General features: G+C 42.3%; 1 protein-coding gene across 1 annotated transcript in view; it reads right to left on the reverse strand.

The window, feature by feature from the left end:
* Positions 1–22226, reverse strand: part of KALRN (kalirin RhoGEF kinase) — a 655634-nt gene that overhangs the window by 304235 nt on the left and 329173 nt on the right. Inside the window, exon 11 of the mRNA XM_036850143.1 lies at positions 6094–6285. Within this exon, the coding sequence (XP_036706038.1) occupies positions 6094–6285 (192 nt within the window). The remainder of the gene's footprint in view (positions 1–6093; positions 6286–22226) is intronic.

Below are 22226 nucleotides of genomic sequence, written 5' to 3' on the forward strand. Positions count from 1 at the left end.
CAGAAAGAACCTCCTGTTTCACCCATTCCCAGACCCTCTCTTCTTTTTCTATTTTTTTCTACCGAATAGGAAAACGTTAATATTTACTTCCCAACCTATTTTATCAGACAAGCATAACTTTGATCCCCAAGTCTGACATGGACATTACAAAAAGGGAAAATTATAGATGGAGCCAACATAAAAATAGGATTGTCAGACCCTCTCTTCTTGATCAAACACACCTGTACGAGGACCATTCTTTCAGGGTTCTGCTCTCTGCTTGGCAATAACTATTTGTTCCATGTTGATATATACACTCAGATGGCTTTATGTGCCCTTTCTCTCAGAGAACACATGTAATTGTGGCCAAAAATACCTACATCCAAAAGAATGAGCCTAATTTGAGAATTTCTAGAACCTTGGCAGGGGGAGAGTTAAGGCAGCCTTTCAATGCCCTACATAAGGTGAGCTCTAAGACTGAAACTAGTGAGTTCAGGAAGGGCCAGCGCATGGACCCCATTCTGCTTGCACAGTGGGGAGCCTGAGAAAAGGGCAACTGAAAAGGGCTGGAAGGGAGGGACAAGGAAGGGAGAAACTAGGAGGTTTGTAGAAATAATGAGGCTTAGGGATGACTGGTTAAGGAAAGAGGTAATTTTACTCCATCACCTTCTCCTGCTGATTGGCTGTACCATTTGCACAGCTCTGGTAGCCATTGTGCTGATACAACTGATTGACCCCCAGAGATGCAGAAAGGAGCACCAATTCCACAGGATGAATCGCCCCTCCCTCATTCTGAAGAAATCATTTTTCTTTGGCATTGACTACCAGCTTTTATTTCTTAAATAAACACCACATCAGTTTAGCAACTGAAACAGAGGATGAAGCTGTTTTGTTCTTGAGGCCATTATGTCTTTTGAAGACTGATTTAGTTTTGGTTCTACAGTGGGTGAGTAGAGAAACATGTATATATGTGAGTGTCTGTGGCATTTGTGGTATGTGTGTGTGTACCTATTTGAGCAGGAAATAGCATGAAAGAATGATTTCACAGGGTTATAAACAAATGGAAATGGGCATTTAATTAAACTACCTAATAAAGAACTGAGGTTGATTATCTTGGCCACGTTCCTTAGTTAATTTGACTCTCATATTATGATTGCAAAAATATCTAAAAATGGATATTTTGAAAACCCAGCAACTGCAGCATTTCCATGGAAACACAGCAAGGAGAGAGAATTCTGTCTGGACAATCTCTGCAGAGCAGATGACACTTGCTACAAATGCCTTTTCCCTGGACAAAGAAAATGAGGACTTGGGTAAATGCTTCTCCCTATATCCTCCCCTAGCTGTCCAGACCAGCAAACAGACAGCTGGCCTCTTGTCCCCAGGCAAAAAGAAGATATTTGAAAGTTCAGCACAATTTGTATTAATAGCTGAGGTTCTGGATACTTAAGAAGGTTCCAAGCACATGTTTGTCTCTTCTCTTTATTATGCAGCTCTTCTCTCTAAGTAGGGATGGAAAGTTTTGTTTTTATAAAATAACATTTATTGAGATTGTTCCTGATTTTCAATTGAAAATATCATTGAAGAAAACTTATAAAAATAAAATATGCAAAGGAAAATTAAATCACCCATAACATTCTTAGCTTATTTGTATACCGCTTTCTAGTCTTTTTTCTATGTGTGTGATCAAAATTGAGGTCATGATGGATATACAGTTTTTTATATGTTATACCACAAGCCCTCTCTCATGCCATTAATGATCTTTGACAGTGTGATTTATAATAACTGTATAATATTTCACTCTATAGATTTACTATGATTTGTTTAATGAGTCACTTAACGTGGAATATAGATGGTTTCTAATTTATTCAAGGTTATTAATAACACTGCAATGAAGTGGTTAGAAGGCTTTAACCCTCCAGACTCCTTTAGTCACCAAGAATTCACAAAGCAGGCAAATAGAATCAAGCAGACTCTTCAATCTGCAGAAGAAATGAGCTTGAAGGATATCTTCTTCATATCTTCCTTCAGTTTCCTCTCTGATCCTAATTAGAGTACATCTTTAGCAAAACTGAGCAGAAGATTATCCTTCCATTCACTCTATTTTACTGTAAGAGAGAACATCCATAGCAACTCAAAATTCCCTCACAGACTTGTAGACTAGCAAACTTGGCTACTAATCTTGCCTTGAGTAAAATGCCAGGAGTTTGCCTATAGAGTCAAGAGGAAGGAGTCAAGAGTTAACAGACCCGGATCAGATAGGACCCACACTTAGCAAGTTTTGAGAGGTGGCGTGTCCTGAGAGGTATTAAACAGAATAGGGAAAGAGCAAACTACAGAACTTCCTTCTCCATTAGCCCATCCAAGGATGCTGACTTCTGCCCTAATAATCCATTTCTGTCTGTCATACAGGCTCTAGAGGAAAGGCCCCACAGGCAATTCAGATTCCCCACCTGCCCTCCTTTGTTTTCACTGTCTGTAGAGTTCAAGTCAAAGAACTGTAGTAGACGAACCATGTGATTGAATGGGCTTCCCCCCGCCTTTTTTTTTTTTTTTTCTATTTTCTTTTTTTTTTAGGAGAAATGACTAGCTTCTCATTGTCAAGTAAACCTATTCAATATTTATTCAGCATCATTATGTATCTGACACAGCAGTAGAAATATACAGTAGGATCTGTATCTACACATCTAAACGCACATGTGTACGCCCTATATGAGCACCTCCAATTTAACGAGGAAGCTCCAATCACCTCAGTGAGATCCCAGCATCTCGACGAGGTAGGCACACGGTGCTCCTGTCCCGTCTGGGTGGGAAGTTGGAAGCCCCAGGGAAGAATTTCAAGGAAAAATGATGCCTGAGTTGAGTCCTCAAGTTCCTTATTAACCCTGCATTAGAGATGCTCTAAGAATAAACTTGGGGGGGAGTTTTCTGCTAGGAAAAAAATGGGTATTAGTATTGTACTACTCCATTTTGTAATAGTCATCATCATAATTATCACAAAGTAACAGAGAGTAAGTAATTTTCCCAAAGGCACACAGCATGCTCAATGAAGATCTAGATCTGGAAATCAGACCTCCCTGGCATCTAAGATCTTGCTGTACTTAACAGGTGTGTGTATAACAGATATGCCTAAGTGTGTACATACATACACACGTCTTATTCTCTACTCTGCCTAAAAGGGGCCTCAGACAGACTAGTTTGGGGATGGAAAGGTAGCTGAGAGAAAACATGCAGATATAAAGTCCTGTGGGATGGCCCCCGTGAGCATCCCCTCCACAATAGCCACTCAGAATGATGCTTTTCTTCCCATCCTGAAAAAAAAAAGTCAGAGTCTGTATGATCTGAGAGTTGCAGACCTCTTGAATAGAAAGAGCCTCACAGTCACACATCCCTTTGCACCCAGGCAGGACTGCTCCTAATTTCTCTCATATTTTGAGGTCCTGAAGAAAAGAGACTATGCTACTTCCTGACCGCCTCCTGTCTGAATGAATTCCCTGGTGGAGAAAAGTCCTCCAAGTCTCTGTTTCCTGGCCTTTATATGAAAGGCAAATAAGAAAAAGCATGGGCTTTGGAGTCAGATTTGGGATCAGTCCCTACATTTACGACATCCTCACTACAAGACCCTGGGCAAATTATAAATTTCTCTGATCTTTAAAATTAGAATAAAAAATGACAATGCTCATGGCTATCGACTAGACAGACAAATAGTCAAGCGCACTGTAGGCGCCCATCCCTTTTAGCTCCCTCTCCCTTTCTCCACCTGCTCCCAGTATCATGATGCTCCCTTTGCTACTATTTGATATGAATGTGGTTGTATACACGGAGCCACGGTGGGAAAACAAGTCTCAGGTTTAAACAGGACCCCAGGCTTAGCAAGGTTTGAAAGCTCTCTGGGAAAACAATGGTTAATAACTGCATCCCCGACTACTCCCGTGTGCCACACCCCCAGCCCTGGGAACACTTTGCTTTTCTCAGCTAAGAGCTACCCTCCCCATCAAGCCCCTGCTTTGGGGTTTGAAAAGGTAAAGAGGAAAAAGACGAGCAAGGAGAAGAAAGAAGAGCAGAGGACAGGAGGAGATACAAGAGGGAAAAAGGGGGGCAGAATGTGTGGTAGCAGGTAAGAGCGTGCGTGCAGAGTTTAGGGAGGTGGTTCAAGGCTCTGCTGCACTGGCAGCTCTGCAACCTTAGACAAGTTCTTTTCTGGGCCTCAGTTTCCCCATTTGAAAATATGTTCAATAAAGTCTGTAACATGCGATTCTCATGAGGATTACACAAGATGATGTATGTGTCTGACAACTAGTAGGTACGCAATTAGGAAACACTACTACCTAATATACATTGAGTGCTTACAATAAACCAAATCTTTAGGCTAGGTAAATCACCTGTATCACCTCAGGCTTAATTTATTATTATTATTAATTATTATTATCAGTATCAAATAAAGAAGAAGAGGAGGAGAAGAAAAAGAAAGGAATCTTGAATTCACATTGGAACCATAAGGGGCCTGAGGGCCATTGAGTCCGACTGCATAATTTTATAGATGAGGCAACCCCAGGCCAGAGACACAGTGACTTGCACAAGCTCACAGGGTTCTATAGCAGCAGGATCTGGACTGGATCCCAGCCTCCTGGTTTCATGTACAGAAGGTGGGAGATGCCGCTAGAAAGGGTTCCTGGGAGCCTCAGTCACCTTTACAGGAGTGGCACTTCCATGGAAACTAACCTCTTCCACCACCTCCCTTGGCAGCCAATACCCTCACAGCCCTCACAAGGAACATGACCCTTGTTCATTCATGCTCCATTCTCTCACCCACAGGCTCATAATTAAAAGAGAATACACATGCCTTTGGTTTCTGAGACCATTATTAAGAACTGGGTGAGCCACAAGCAAGCAGACAGCCAGGCAGGAAAACCTGGATTAAAGCTAATCCCCTTGCTTTACAGACACTCATCAGAGAGTGGTCGTAGGTCCCACAGAGAGGAAGCAGAGCCAGCTTCACGGGGCTCCCCAGCCCTTCATCTGCCCGGGGAATTGCAGTTTAGAAAACATTATCTTTTCATGTTTATCTCTGATAGGCACTGCAATGATTTGCATTCATTCCCACCAAGTGTCAGAAAAGCCTGTGAAGGGGTAACAACCAGGCTTCTTAATGCATTTCAAATATCAAAAATCAACTTAATTAACTAGGGTACAATCCAACTTTAATTAATACTCCATTAAAATGAATTCCTGGGGGGAACACAAGCATGCACACACATAATGAGTTCAACTGCCAAGGGTGTTATTACAGAAGATGCCAAACGTGCCTCCTCACTGGCCACTTACTCAATCTCAGAGCGCCCCGTGTTAATCAGAACCGCAGAGCAACCGCACGTTTGCAACCCTCCTCCTCTCTATGGGCCCTTCTGCCCTGCCAACAGTGCATCACGATCCATCCTCCCCTCTCCCGTCTCCACTTTGTGAATGATTCGGGGACCGGATTTAAGCCCAGCTGGCTTCCTCCTGCATGGAAGGCACCCCAGTCCCCCTTCCTTCACTGGCTGTCACTCCACGATGAGAAAGGTGAGGACTATTTCACTTTGATAGCACCCCGTGGCAGACCTCATTAAGAAGATTTAATCCTCTGTTTAAAAAGATAATAAAATAAAAACATAGAACAGATTTGCAAACTCTGTATGTTCCTTGCTGGTAGCAAAGATGATCAAAGTTCTGCAGGACTCTAATTTTTGACAGAAACAGCAACCAAGAAAAATTGGGTGTAGGGTGGGAAGGGAGTCTCTGATCCTCTAATATTGCCTCTTACGGCGACTATTTCTATACCAGGGATCCCCAAATTCCTCCAGCTGCAGATTAAATGCTCTAACAGACTCTCCAAACCACCTGCCTTCCCAAGCCCCCTCCTCACTAGAGATGCGGAGGAAATTTTGCCCCATATTGGTAGAGACCTCAATACAGGTTATCAGGGGCAAATTGTTAATATCATCAACCTTAGGAGGCTAGTAATCCCCAGACCACCCAGGACCCCAGGCAGACGTCGGAGGCTAGGAAACTGCCCTGACCTTTGCAGGAACAAAGCAGCCCAGCCAACACCCCTCCTCCGCTCGCTGCCCTTACCTCTTTGGTGTGAGTGTGGAAGGAGACGGACATGTCCAGCAGAAGCTTCCGCTGCTCCACCCTACGCACGAAGTCTTGGATGCGCACCTCCAGATGCCGAGCCGCCTTGTAGATCTCCTCCGGGTCACATTCCCCCGTCTGAGCCAGCTGCTCTGCCGCTTCTAGGAGCTTGTCCGCATTGGTGTAAGTATTCTGCCAGCAACGACAGTGAGGGAAAGTCAACTTGCAGTCACACACCGAGCTTCGCGCCTTCCCCCAGCCCACCCGGGCTGCCCAGAGCTGGAGTGCAGGGCGTGGGCGCTGAGCCCAGAGCTCCCTGATTTGGCACGGGGGAGCTCAGCGCCCAGCTCACCCGCCGCCTCTCAGCAAGCCAGCAGCCTGCCTGGCAGCTTGGAACAAGCGGGCACTAGCTAGGTGCCTTCTGCGTCCCTGGGATTTCTCCCAGGTGGGCCGTGCCTGGAAAGAAGCGAGGAGACACGCTAGAATCCCCATTCCTTGGCCGCGCGCCCTGACCCCCTACACTTACGGAGATCCATCACTGCCCTCACATCTCAGGCTGTAACTGCCAGAGTTGGAAATACCTCATCCGCGAAGATCGGCTGGGTTTCTATATGAGAACACCACGGAAATAATAACTGGGAGACTTGCTCGACTTTTCCCCCAAGTCTGTTGTAACTACTGGTGTTTATCTTTTGGAATGGAGCTATCTCTTTGGAGGGGAAAGGGTCAGCAACTCAGAGAACTGACAGAAGGAAGCAGCCACAGCCAGAGTGAGGAGATGCAGGCTATTCCCCGTGCGCCCAGCGAAGGCTTAAAGCTTGCAGGAAGGTTGGGGATGAGTCTGGTGATTTTGTTTATCTTAAGCTACCACATGCACACACACATTCACACATGCACACACTCACTCTCACACACGCTCTCCCCCCAACCCCTGTCTGTATTCTCCAGAGCAGTTTAAAAGGCAACCAACTTGTAATTATTGTCCATCAGGATGGAGTCACTGCCTCTGCAATACCTATATTCCAGTTATTATTCCAGTTATATGCCATGGATACAACTTTCCTCACTAGGCTTCCCTTAAAAAAGATCTCCAGACAGACCCTGGATTACAGTTGGTGACTCAGGTGTACATTATATTTCTTAATATCCCTATAGTGGCACAATGACCTACAGAATGGTGAACAAGTGGTTACTGGTGACGGTGTGAATCCGGCGGCAGAAACAGTCAGGATTGAATGCAAAGTGAGTGGAGAACTAGAATGGATTTTGGAGCAATGACTGTATGGTGCTTTACTTTGCCCATATCTGAAGCGGCCTCCGCTCCCCAGAGAGTTCTTTAGACTCACCTGAAGACCTGGGTGTTAAAGGTTGAACTGTGTCCCCTCTAAATTCACATGGTGAAGTCCTAACCCCCAGTACCTCAGAATGGGACCCTTATTTGGAATCAGTTATTGCATATGTAATTAGTTAAGATCAAGTCATAGTGAAGTAGGGTGGACCCCTAATTCAATATAACTGCTGTCTTTCAAAAAAGAATGCCACATGAAGAGACAGACACACACTCAGGGAGAACACCGTGTGAAGCTGAAGGCGGGGATCGGGGGATGTGTCTACAAGCCAAGGAATGCCAAAGGGTGCCAGCAAACCGCTGGAAGGTAAGAGAGAAGCATGGAACAGATTCTCCCTCATATCCCTCAGAAAAAACCAACCCTGCTGACACCTTGTTCTTGGACTTCTAGCCTCCAGAACTGTGAGGTGATACATTTCTGTTGTTTAAGTCACCCAGTGTGTGGTACTTTGTTACGGCAGCCCTAGCATACTAATACACCAGGTGGAAGATCCCAAAGACTGTTGACCCAGCTTCTTGATGGAACTGCAGAGGATGGGCAGGCTTGCAGCGAACACTTGTCATGGCCTCAAGGGATGCCAAGAGAGGCCCTAGTGGATCCTTAAGGAATGCCATCTGACAAGCAACTGCCCAAGGTAAACACTGTCCCCAGAGCAGGTGAGATGGGGCTGGGGTTGGGAGTGGAGATGAAAAGGAAGAAAAATCCTTCGGCCCCACTTGGGGGATTCATGCAAAAACAGATACTTGCGAGAGGAAAGAGGCTTTGCCACTGAGTTAAGTAAGAGTATGTTGATTCTGGAAAGCAAATGAAGGAAGTACTCAGAGTCACGATGGAAATGCCGGGAGAGATGGGAAATGATAGGCAGGAGGAGACCTCTGGGGCTGTGGGCCAGGTTAAGGAAGCTTCTTAGCGGGTTGCCTGCAATTTCTAGTAAATATACCTGGAGCTGATGGGAGAGAGTTTTTTCAAGAATCTTTCAAATCTTTCACTTTAAACTTTAGGGAATCTCAAGAAATCCCAAAGAAACCCTGAGGTTGTGACTTTGTAGTTTCTAGCCAATGAATAAAAATTTATGCCAAGCCAAAGCAAGCTTGCTTTCAAGTTAAGTTTGGGACCAATAAGAGGTAAATAAAAAGCAAAAGTGAAGTTTCTGCTGCATGTAAGGTGGACAACTTGTCCTGGTTTGCCCAGGACTTTTCTGGTTTTAGCACTGAAAGTCCCGTGTCCTGGAAAGCCTGTCAGTCCTGGGAAAATCGGGATGGCTGGTCAACCTAACACATACCCAACACTGTAGGTGTCTCAGGAGTACAGATACATATACGATGTATATTGCTCCAAAGGAGAATAAAATCACCCTTGAGAGAAGTAATGTGACAACACATTAAACAGGGCAAGCGGCACAATAATTAGGGGTTAACGTTTCTTGGCGTGATATAGGTGCTAAGAAGAAAATGAGTGAAAACCAAATAATAGTAGCCAATAATGACTGAATACTTCTCACATGCCAAGGACCATTCTAAAGGTTCACATGTGTATTAACTCGTTTAATCTTCACAATAACCCTAGGAAGTCAATACAGCCATCAGCCCCATTTTACAGATAAAGAAACTGAGGCAAAAAGTATTTCTGGCTAAGGTCACATTTCTCAAAAGTGACAGAACCAAGATTAAAATCTTGTTGTCTGCCTTCAGAGCCCAAGCTCCAAACCAAACTACCCTATCAGATGAAAAGGGGCCTTGCACGCCCTATCAGATGAAAAGGGGCCTTGCACGCCATGCTAAGGTGTTTTGGTCCAAGGTAGTGGGAAAGCACTGAACAGCTGTAGGTAGAAGAGAAGTATGACTGGGGTATAGTATCTAGAGACACTACCCTGCCTCTCTACAGATGAAGGCAGAAGCCTGAGGATGGGCAGGATTTAGCAGAGAAGGAGGGGTTTCTCATGGACAGGACTGTCTCTCTTTGGGCTCTGTTTATCCCATGCCACAGCTGCTCTCATGCTCGTGGTAATGATGTGTTTCCCTGGGTATCTCCCCAGGTACTGGTCTGTGTACCCCTTGAAGGTAGGTCCCATGTCTCACTCATCTCTGGTTCTTCATGCCAGATACCATGGCTGGTACACAATAGGCACTTACTAAATGTCTGTTGAACGAACAAGATTCAGAGATGGGAATGATCATGTCATGTCTGGATAAGTTGAGTCAACCTGACTAAATTGGAGAGTGGCAGGAAATCACATTGGATAAGGCAGGGAAGAGCTAGATAATAGATTTTATAGAGAGAGAGGGACAAGAGAGACGGGGGGAGGGCAACAGGGTCAGCACTAAAAGCTGGGCTCCCTGCTCTACCCGCTACCCAGCCCTACTCCCCATCACGACCAGAAAGAGCCTCTTAAATTCAGATCCAGTCACACCCCTCTTTCATGTAAAACTGTTCAGGGGCTTCCCACTGACTTCGGGGTAAAACAACTCAGGGTGCCATGCAAGGCCCTTCTTCACCTGACACTTGCTTTTTCCCTTCAGTTTCAACTCACATCACTCCCCTACAAACAGCCTGTGAAACAAATTGCTTACACTTCCGGAAACTCACAGCAATGCATCTTCCCCTGTGCTTCTGCCTGAGGTGTCCTTCCCCCACTTTTTTTACACGACCAACTCTTACTCACCCTTTAAGACCCAGCCCAGCCCAGGTGTCACTTCTTTCAGGAAGTGCACCCTGAGGTCCACTTCTCTCCCAAGGTTGGCTTAGATGCACTCCTCTGAGTTCCACAGTGACCTGTGCCAACTCCCTCCTTGGTACCTGCCATATGCTAATGCAAATGTTTGCCTTTCTCATCCACTTAGGGGCAGGTAAAGTCTTCCACATCTTTCCCTTAGTGCCTGGCACCAAGTAAGTGCTCTATAAAATTTTAGTGAATGAATGAATAATTAAAGAATACATTAATCCCCACCAATCCTAATATTCAATCCTTGGCCCTCCATCAACTACTTGGTATAAGACCTCACATGCTAAAATTCATGTTCAATGTTCAATCCCATTTGGTTTATCCTACCTCCTGGCACAGTCTTGAAACAAGAATGTGCTTACAGAATACCAACTAAAGTATTAACAGAGCAATACACTGATGCTTGTCATTGACACAAATTGGGGCAAGGATCACAATAGGCTTCTGCTCACCTTCTGACCAAATTAACAACAGTTTCTGCCCCAGGGCCAGAGTCCAACCTCACTATGAGTGCAGTTCCTAGGTATTCTTTGGTTCTCCAGCCTCCTACCCACTGTCTTGGGTTTGGCCCCTTGCTGACATTTCCTAATTGATGTTGCGAAAATGGGTTATGAGTGCGGGGATATCAATCCCTCAGCCCCTGGGGCTTTCAAGCAGGGCCTGTGGTAGCCAGAGCCCTGAGTCAGCGATTTGGGCCATACAGATGGCTGCACTTCCTGTTCTTCCCTCCCCCCCATGCCCGTGTCCATCAGGTAAAAGCCCTTATGTCGAAAGGCATAAAATCTCATCTTCACTTTATTGTGCTTTGCAGATACTGCTTTTTTTTTTTTTTTTTTTACAGCTTGAAGGTTTGTGTCAACCCTGCGTTGAACAAGTCTATCAGCACTGTTTTTCCAACAGCATTTGCTCACTTCGTGTCTCTGTGTCACATTTTGGTAATTCTCGCAATATTTTAAATTCTTTCATTATCATTATCTTTGTTGATCTTTGATCAGTGATCTTTGATGTTACTACTATGACTTGCTGAAGGCTCAGATTATGTTTAGCATTTTTTAGCAAGAAAACATTTTTAAATTAAGGCATATACATTGTTTTTTTAGACATAATGCTCTGGGCACACTTAATAGACTACAGTATAGTGTAAACAAAACTTTTATATGCACTGGGAAACAAAAAATTCATATGGCTCGCTTTATTGCCATATTTACTTTATTGCATCAGTCTGGAACTGAACCCGCAATATCTCTGAGGTATGCCTGTACCTTCCATTCCCGCTTTTGCAGCCTGCGCTCATTACTTTTTTGAAACAGAGCATTCTAGGATAACTAAAAACATGGGCATCCCAGCAATACAGCTGTGCTTTCAGACTTCTTAGGCTGAAGCAGAGGGACAGGAGGCCGGCTTTTTCAGGCAAGGTGTGGGAGAGGCAGTCAGTAAAAACATTTCCGGTGTTAAGAGTTGGCTTCCTTGATAATATGAAGTTAGCCCTCTTGGCCCTATGCTCTGGGGATGAGGAAGGATGAGGCCAAAAGTTACTCTTATAATTCAAAAGAGGCAGTATGGACTGAAGAACGTAACTATCAGAGGGCCAGGATAGAACTCCCCTCCTGATGATTTTCTTTCCAGGTTGCGTCGTTGGGACCAATGAGCAGTGAGAGGAAAGCAGCAAAATGACACAAACACTAACAAAATAAAAGAGAGAGACAGACAGACAGACATAGAAGCACAGGCATTAGGTAGGCATATACTTATCTCTGGATCTTGACATTAGTGAATGCCAGGCAGATCAAGGTAATGCCATTTGAGTAGTACTTTACAGTTGACAAATAAATCTCTCTCACACTCCTTCCTTACCCAATCTGGGGCAGATCTACAGAGGATGCAACTGTGTGTGAGGAGACTACCCAAGGCTGGAGGAAGAACCACTTGAAAGGATTGGATGTAACAGTATGCAGTACTCTCACTGGGTGAGGGATAGTACCTGTTTCTACCAGTTAGACTGGAAAACCTTGTGATTCACAGGATATTGGGTAGAGTACTCAGATAAGTCTTGCCTCAGCTAAGGTAAATAATTAGCTCTAGACTGAGTACTTCTCTGGTCTTGCCTAACACATTTTTTAAAAAATTTTTATTGGGGTATAATTGATTTACAATGTTGTGTTAGCTTCAGGTGTACAGTGAAGTGAATCCATTATACATTTACACATATCCACTCTTTTTTAGCTTCTTTTCCCATATAGGCCATTACAGAGTATTGAGTAGAGTTCCCTGGGCTATATAGTAGGTCCTTATTAGTTATCTATTCTACATATAGTAGTGTGTATGTGTCAGTCCCAATCTTCCAATTTATCCCTCCTCCCCCTTACCCCTCAGTAACCATAAGTTTATTTTTTACATCTGTAACTCTATTTCTATTTTGTAAATAAGTTCATGTATAGCCTTTTTTTAGATTCCACATATAAGTGATATCATATGATATTTGTCTTTTTCTGTCTGACTTACTACACTCAGTATGAGAATCTCTAGGTCCATCCATGTTGCTGCAAATGGCATTATTTTGTTCTTTTTTATGGCTGAGTAATATTCCACTGTATATATGTACCACATCTTCTTTATCCATTCCTCTGTTGATGGACATTTAGGTTGTTTCCATGTCCTGGCTATTGTAAATAGTGCTGCAATGAATATTGGGGTGCATGTATCTTTTCGAATTATGGTTTTCTCCAGATATATGCCCAGCAGTGGGATTGCTAGATCATATGGTAGCTCTATTTTCAATTTTTTAAGGAACATCCATACTGTCCTCCATAGTGGCTGTACCAGTTTGCATTCCCTAACACATTTTAAAAGAAAGACCTGAAAGGATCAAACTTTTTTCAAGTAACTTAACTGTGTCCCAGAACAAAGTTTAAGAATATTTATAAGAATACAGAAATATCCAGCAACTGACAGGTAAAATTCACAATGTCTGGTATCTAGTAAAAAATTACCAGGCATACAAAGAAGCAGGAAAACATAACTTACGAGGCGAACAAAAATCAATCAAAACTGACCCAGAACTGGCATAGATGTTAAAATTAATAGACAGGTACTTAGAAATGGTTATTTTAACTATTTCATATGTTCAAAAAGTTAGGTAGAGAAACAGAAGCCATTAAAAAAAAAAAAGACGTTACACTTCTAGAGATAAAAAACATACTGGATGGTATTAACAGGAGGTTAGATGTTGCAGAAGAAAAGATTATTGAACTTGAGAACATAGCAATAGAAACTACTTAAAATGCTGAGAACTGAATCACTATGTTGTACACCTGAAACTAACACAATATTGTAAATCAATCATACTTCAAATAAATAAACAAACACATAAATAAAATGCTCAGAAAAAAAAGAATTAAAAAAAACCTAAAGCATCAGTGAACTGTGGGACAACTTTCGGAAGACTAATATTCATGTAATTGAAATCCCTAAAGGAGGGGGAGGGAAGTAGAAAAGATATTTGAAGAAATAATGACCAAAAGTTTCCAAACTTAATGAAAACTATAAATCCACAGATCCAAGAAACTCAACAAACCCTTAACACAAGAAACACAAGGAAAACTACATCAAGGCACATAAAAATCAAATCAAATCAAGTGGAAAAAGAAAATGAATTCTTAAAAGTGACCAAGGGAAAAAAGATACATTGTACACAAAGGAACAAAGATAAGGATCACAACAGACTTCTCATCAGAAATAATGCAATCAAGAAAACAGTGGAGCAACATCTTTAAAGTGAAAAACAAACAAAAAACCCCACCAACCAAACAAAAAACCTGTCAAACTAGAATCCTATGCCCAGCACAAATATTTTTCAAAAACAGAGGTGAAATAAAGGCACTTTAAGGCATACAGAAGCTGAAAGAATTCTTCACTAGTAGACTTGCATGACAAGACATGTTAAAAGAAGTCCTTCAGAAAGTAGGAAAACAGTAACAGGCGGAAATATAGATCCACACACAGGAATGAAGAACACTGGAAGTGCTCTTACATGGGTGACTATATAAGATTTTTTTCTTACTATTTAAACTCTTTAAAAGATAATTGAATGGTTAAACAAAAATAGTAACAATGTAGTGTGGGGTTTATAGCACATACACAAGTAAAACACATGACAATGGCACAAAGGCGAGGAAGGAATAAACAGAAACACAGTTGACCCTTGAACAACATGGGGGTTAATTCGTCCTCCATATCTGAGGTTCCCCTGCATCCATGGATTCAACCAACCATGGACTGTGTAGTATTGTAGTATTTACTATTGAAAAATATCTGTGTTTAAGTGGACCTGAGCAGTACAAACCTGCACTGGGTAAACTGTACACAACTGTAAGGTTCTTGTACTATATGTAAAGTGGATAATATTACTTGAAGTAAACTATGATATATTAAAGACAAATACTATAAACCCTGAAGCAACCATTAAAGTAACTAAATAGTGATAGCTATTTAGCCAGCAAAGGAGATAAAATGGAATCATAAAAAATATTCAGTTAATCCAAAAGAGGACGAAAAAGAGAAAATGTAACAAAGAATAGATGAAACAAATAGAAATAAATAAGATGACATTAAATACATCAATAATCACATTAAATAAATTGTCTAAATACCACAATCAAAAGGCAGAGATTTTCAGACTGGATAAAAAGGCAAGTCCCAAGTATACACTGTCTATAAGGAATGCACTTCAAATGTAAAGACACAACTAGGTTAAAAGTAAAAGGGTAGAAAAAAATATAGTATGATAACACTAATCAAAATAAAGCTTGGGTGGCTACATTAATATCAGACATAGTAGATTTCAGAGCAAATAATATTACCCGGGAAAAAGAAGGTGACTTCATAATTATAAAAGGGTCAGTTCATCAGGAGGATATATTAATCTTAAACATTTATGTACCTAATAACAAAGCTTCGAAATATGTGAAGCAAAAACTGATAAACTTGCAAGGAGAAAGAGACAAATCCACAATTACAGACAGAGATTTAATGCCCCCTCTCAATAATTAATAGAAAAGTAGGCAAGAAATTAGTAAGGATATAGGAGATTTGAACACTCTCAACCAACTTGATCTAACTGACATTCATAGAACACTCCACCCAACAACAGCAGAATGCACATTCTTTACAAGTGCTTACAGAATATTTACCAAGATTAATCATATTCTGGGCCATAAAACAAGTCTAACACATTTAAAAGGATAGGAGTCATAAAAGTATTTTCTCTGATCATAAAGTAATTAAATTATAAGTCAATAATAGAAATATCTCTGGAAACTCCAAAGAGTGGGAAACTAAATAACACACTTCTAAATAATCCAAGTGTCAAAGAAGGCCGTATCCATTTACCAGGTATGTACAGTATGCTAGGCATTGTGTTAGGCTCTTTATATACATTACCTCTAAGCTTTGAAACCAATCGTAAGATAGGCATTATTAATTTCATTTTACAAATGAGAAAACAAATGAGGCTCAGAGAGGTAAAGTAACTTGTTTGGAGAATGTTACAGAGCTAGAAAATGGCAAGCTGTGTTTCTGACTGTAACATCCAGGCTCTTTTTTCATTGAACCATGTATCTCTCTAAGACTCAATGTAAAATCTCCATCTCCTCTGCTTCTCTGTTATTTTACTCACTCTTATGCCTTTGATTTTCAAATTATGACACTGTAATTGTTCATTTGCAACTGCTATTCTTGTTTGCAACAAACTTCCAGTGTGTACATGTTGACTTCCAGAGAGAACTGAATTCTCCTTGGAGGAGAGAGTCCTATCTTACTCGTCTTTTCTATCTCAGCTACTCAATATACCTGCCAGCACAGGGCTCTGCTCTCAATAGGCACTCAACCCCAAAACTCTGCAGCCCAGCGTCTTGTCAGCATTAAGCCTTGGAAATGCACGTTTACCTAATCTCCTAATGTAGCTAGTCCTGAATTTAAGGATAAGTAGTGATCCAAAAGTTCCTTTGTTAAGACTCTTACTTAGCAGTGGGAGTGTGTTTTCCATGTAAATGGGGGTTAGAGTCTCAGGACAAAGTAAAGAAATTCAGTTGAGCACATAGCATATTTAAAATACAGTACTGATATAGCACATCATGTACAATCAGCCAAAATTTATAACTACGGTGATATAGGAAAATGCTTTTCAGTTTTCATCCTGGAGCATCAGGCACATATTTCTCCATCATCTGCTGGCTCTTGCAGGGGAAGAAGGGATGGACTCTGACAATGGCAAAGAGGTCTTTGGTGGAAAGCAATAAGATGGAAAGGAGGAAACTACTTGGTATCAGTGATGGGTTAACCCACCATATTATATCTGCTGGAAGGACATCTTCCTAGGTGTCCTGAATAAGGGAACAAACAATAGTTGCCTCCATTAGGACCATCTGTATGTCCAAACAAGGAGTAACTAATGACTAGTCCTAATCAGATGCTCCTTAAATTGGAGACTGTCTGTACAAATCTGCTACAAATCTACTGATTGGGACTGATACCAAATATAACTACTGTAGCTGCCAATACCTCCCAACACAAATAGTCTGGGAGCTGAGATTATCTCTGGGAACCTAAATGCTGGCTTTATCACATTTACATATACAATCACCACCCTGTCCCATTCTCACAAACATCTCTACTTTCTGGAAAGCATTTTCCTCTCTATATCTAAAATGCTTCAACACCTTTTCCTATTAACAATAAATGGTGTATTTTTCAGAACTCCACATTTTTAAAGTAAAGTTTTATTTCCTACAGTCTAACTTTTATGTGTTTAAGAATGTACCTAGGCTGAGGAATTCCGAGAAAAGAAGAGCAGTTGTTCTTTGCTAGGGTGTTCTCCTTTACTGATTTTCTCTTTCCTTCTAATCCTCACTAACCCTCTTCATTTACATGCTATGCTTTAAAGGAACTTCATCGTATTTTCTCTCAGCCGCAGGCTGGAAGCTGAATATCTAGGCACTCTCAGGTAAGACAGCAAAATAGATAATGAGAATTAACTATTAGCATATTATAATAATAAAAAGTAACACTTTGTTTCTGGACCAAAAGGCAGGGTCAATCCTAGAAGTTGCCAGTACAAGTTACAAAATATGATTTGACAGAAAATACCAGGTCCAGCTTGTAAGAAAGGACCAGCCAGATTCCAGAAACTGTGGCCACCCCTAGGGGACTGAGACACAAAGCAAGGAAGGACTTTCTCCTTGACCCTACCCACCTATGCCTCCAGGGCATGGAGAGCAGTTGAAGGCAGAGACTGGGCCAGGCCTGATGCTTAGACTGAACATAAAGAAGATGGTGCTTTTTAGGAAGGGACCTAGAGGCCAGAGGTTGGCCCAGAGTTACAGGCTGGGGCTAAGGAAAGAGTCCTAGGGAGCTGAGCAATTAGGAGATCAAAACCAGGAGAGCGCTGTGCAGACGCAAAGCTCTGAAGGCTGCAGAGGGAAGCGTTTAATCCTCTTCCCACCGAGCAAGTCCCAGATGCAGCCAGCTGGCATCCATGTTGCTGCTGGGAAACAACCCACTCTTGGAAATTAATAATACAGTCTCCACCCTGGCCACTCTTCCTCTTCCCTCCTTCCCCTCACTCAGCTCAAATTGGCAAAAAAATGAAGGGGAACACGTAACCACAAGAGAAGAATGAGGACAAAAATATTTGAGAAGTGAAGAAGGCAGACCAAAGTGTTCAGATACGGATTTGTGGATTGCCCCATCGCCTAGCCCTACAGAAGTCCATTCTCATGTGGAATTCTTAAAGCCAAAGAAACAGTAGTTGGTGAGACAGCATCCCCATGGAACAGAGATGAGTAGGGCCACCTGTTGCAGGATTTGGCAATTCAAGAGATTTGGGGGTGGGGGGATGTACCCAAAGTGATGTTCTCTCTCAAAAGAGTAACTTTGCAGTGTTGCTGGTTTTCCTGTTTTCCATATCCTATGTTTGGCTGGCAGTGGGAGGCAGTGGGCATGAGAGGGAGAAGGCAGGGCTTTAGAGAGAGAAGACGGTCGGCTTGAAAATACTGCTGAAAACCTTGGAGCTTGTGGATTTATTTTTCTCTTCTGTTCCACCCTGAAAAGGACGGATAGGGAAAGGTACGTCTGACCCAGGGAAATGGGGATCAGGTGATGGGAGAACAAGCAGAGGGGCTGGCCCACACTTCTGCTCTCGCACGGGTGCTCTCGAGCCCTTTCACCCTCCTGTGGTCACACACAGCCCTGAGGGTCCCACATCGATCTACAGGGAGGCTGCCGCCTCTGACTCTCTCTGTGGACGGTGTTCCTGCTCACTTTCGACTTCGCAGACCCCAACCCCTCCCATCTGCCCTGCACTTACCTTAGCCAGCCTCCCTGGGTTTCATCCACAGATTCTATGGAACAAGGTTTCTTAACAGTGGCACTATTTTGGGCTGGATAATTCTATGTTGGGGGGCTGTTATGGGTTGAGTTCTGTCCATCCAGAAAGATATGTTGCAGCCTTAAGTACCTGAGAATGCGACCGTTTTTAGAAATAGTGTTGATGTAGGTGGCATTAGTTAAGATGAGGTCAGACTAGAATTGGGTGGGTTTTAATCCACTATGACTCGTGCCCTTATAAAAAAGATGGGCGCATAAACGTACAGACACAGACAGGGCGCCGTGTGACATGAAGGCCAAGACTGGAGCGATACAAAGGAATGCCAAAGATTGCCAGCAAACACCAGAAGTCCAGAGAGAGAGGCTGGGAACAGATTCTCCCTCACAGAAGGAACTAACCCTACCAACACCTTGATCTCAGACTCCTAGCCTCCAGGCCTGTGAGACAATACACTTCTGTTGTTTTAAGGCACCCAGTTTGTGGCACTTTGTTACAGTAGCCCTAGGAAACCAATACGGGGGCTGTTCTGTGCACTGCAGGACGTTTAGCAACATCCTTGGCCTCCACCCACAGGATGTCAATAGCAGCCCCCTCCCCAGATGTCATAACCAAAAATGCCCCCAGACGTTGACAGATGTCCCCTGGAGGGCAAAAATGCCTTCCAGTTGAGAAACACTGTTTTAGATCATAAAACCATAGAGGAAGCCCCAGTGAGGGAGACCGTACAACCTCCTCAGCTTACAGTGCTTTTCTGATAATCATTCAGATGGCAGAACCCTTAAGAAATCATCTAGGGGCTTCCCTGGTGGCGCAGTGGTTGAGAATCTGCCTGCCAATGCAGGGGACACGGGTTCGAGCCCTGGTCTGGGAAGATCCCACATGCCGCGGAGCAACTGGGCCCGTGAGCCACAACTACTGAGCCTGCGCGTCTGGAGCCTGTGCTCCGCAACAAGAGAGGCCGCGACAGTGAGAGGCCCGCGCACCGCGATGAAGAGTGGCCCCCGCTCGCCACAACTAGAGAAAGCCCTCACACAGAAACGAAGACCCAACACAGCCAAAAATAAATAAATAAATTTAAAAAAAAAAAAAAAAAAGAAAGAAATCATCTAATCTTGTCGTTCTCAGAGGACAGGATTAGGGTAGGTAAAAGGATCTGGGGAAGAAAAGCAGTGCTCAGGCCCTACCCCAGATCACTCAAATCAGAATGGGAGGCTAAGGGTCTCGCGAGGAGAGTATCTGGCAGCATATGTTCTTAAAAGCTCCCCCAGCAGATGTTTTTATCATTGCAGCCACTATCTAAGGTTGAAACCACTTATGTAAGGACTGGGCTCACAGCCTGGGCTGAAATTCTAAGGTGAGAGAAATCTAGTCTTTTGCCCTAAAATGGCTACAGGCTTTGAATGAATGGTAATGTTCCTTAAGACCAAAATGTTCAAAATAGGGGATGTTTAACTACACTGTGGTACGACCACATGAGGCAGTCGTTACAATTATGCTTTGAAGACTATTTAGTGATCTGAGGAAGTATTCCTGATGTAAGATTAAATGAACAAGTCAGGATAAATCGAAGTATGGTTCTGACTCCTATCTATATCTATCTATCTATCTATCTATTGGAAAAAACTACTACTGATAATGATGGCTGCCAGTTTTAGATCCACTTACAAACATTATTACAGTGGTAGACTATGCTATTGTATCATGTTACAGATAAGAAAACTGAGGCTTGGAAAGGTGAAAGAACTTGAGGAAGCTCACATAGCTAGTAAATGGTGGATGCCAATGTGGAATTCACATTTATTTGACTCCAAGCAAAACATTCTTTGCATTCTGCTGTGCTGAATGGAAATCTGCCAATAAATATTAATAGTTTATATATAATTATCTTTAAGTTATATTAGGGATGATTTTTCTTTTCCACTATTTCCTTGTTTCCAAATGTTCTATGGTGAACATGTATTAATTTTATAGTCAAAAAAAAAAGGAAAAATCATTCAAAGTATAAAAATTATATGCAGGGCATTCTTTAGAAATTATGCCAAAAAATAAACAAAATTTTATATTTACATATGTTTGCTTCTTTTTGTATGTGTAAGAAGAAAAATGTACAAGCTAACTATGATTGCCTGGGAGGGAGGGATGGGAAGTGGAGGGGCGGAGGGATAATTAGCATTTTTATTTATACATATCTTTGCAATGCTTCATTTGTTATTATTACAAAAATTAGGAATCGCTTTCAAAATTTGAAAAATACCAAATAAAAGAAATTTTAAAGGAAAACGTAAGGATCTAATATATTTCTGTCAACTGAGTACATCCAGAAATACAAACAACTTTCATTACAAATGTATTTATCTTAGAGACAGATGCATTTCCTAGTTCTGGGAACCTGAAGACACTAATGCTTCACCAACCACTGCGAAATATTCGATCATAAAAGAATGCAAAATCTCTCTGTAGCCCCAATCAGAGATTTCACCTTTCTCAGTTTGGACTTTATGACACTGCTCATCATAGCTCTAAAGAAACATGATTTTGATATGACATATATATGCAAAAAAGATCCACTTAAAAATAATTACCTATGAAATCCTGAAAATTATTTCCCCTGGGCACAACGCAACATCAACTACCCGGGACCCTGAGTTGTCTCCCTCAGCAGTCAAAAATAAGAGACATGTCAAATTTGAAAATACTTAAAAGTGAGGCAGACTCTCAGACAACACTCCCAAGAGCCTCTATCTGGAATGGGGCTATAGGGTTTGGTTGAAAGCCTTCTTTATCACCATCATATGAATATCAAAGCCCTCATGCCCACGGCATGGAGCTGACAGCAGCAAAGAGTGACAGGCAGGGCCAGTCCTTTGGTACTTAATCTGTGAAACTGACAAGCTGATGTGACTGAAATGCTTAGGGCCCTTTAAATAAAAATCAGCAAAATAAAGATGGAGTGATGCAAAGATCAAAGGAATAACAGGAGAGATCTACTTCTAGAAGAATCACCCTCTGTCTTCCCATCTTGCTGGTACACTCTAGGACTGGGGTTTCAGTGGCTTCAGAAGGCCTAGGTCACTTATATCTCACCTTCCCCAGGTATACCATTAAGATCATCATCATCATCCAAGAGAAATATGGCTTTTAGCCACAGGGCCGCTCCGGGGCCCACAGGAAGTGACACATACTGCTCTAGGGGCTATATTCCCTGATCAGGCCTCCCTCAAAGTAAGTCAGTCCTAGAAGGGCTGCAGTATTGGGAGGGACCCTCTGTAATGGAAAAGGAAAACCTAGGCCTCTGCAGTGGCCTCGGAGGTCTCTCTACTCGTGTTCACTGAAATTAGTGAACATTGCCATGCATCCTGAGGCATCAAAAAAAAAAAAATAAAAGGTGAATTGTGTTCAGAATGGTCTGTATATAAGGCATGGAAAGTTTAAACTGTATTTCAAAAAGTTTACCAACAATAAAGATGAAATCTGAAAAGTTTCAGCATGAAGTGCTTCGGGTGAAGTCTTGGTTTTTTATGAAATTAAATTATGTAGAACATTTCATTCTCCAAGGACGAGAAGGAAATGAGGTGTGACAGTAGTACAAAGTGGTGATGTGACGCTGAGGGCACACTGGGTAACGAGTGATCGGGTAAGATGGACAGGCCTGGAGAAGTTTTCAGAAGGAGGCACATTT

The sequence above is a fragment of the Balaenoptera musculus genome, chromosome 4 (assembly GCF_009873245.2).
Source record: "Balaenoptera musculus isolate JJ_BM4_2016_0621 chromosome 4, mBalMus1.pri.v3, whole genome shotgun sequence".
NCBI lineage: Eukaryota > Metazoa > Chordata > Mammalia > Artiodactyla > Balaenopteridae > Balaenoptera > Balaenoptera musculus.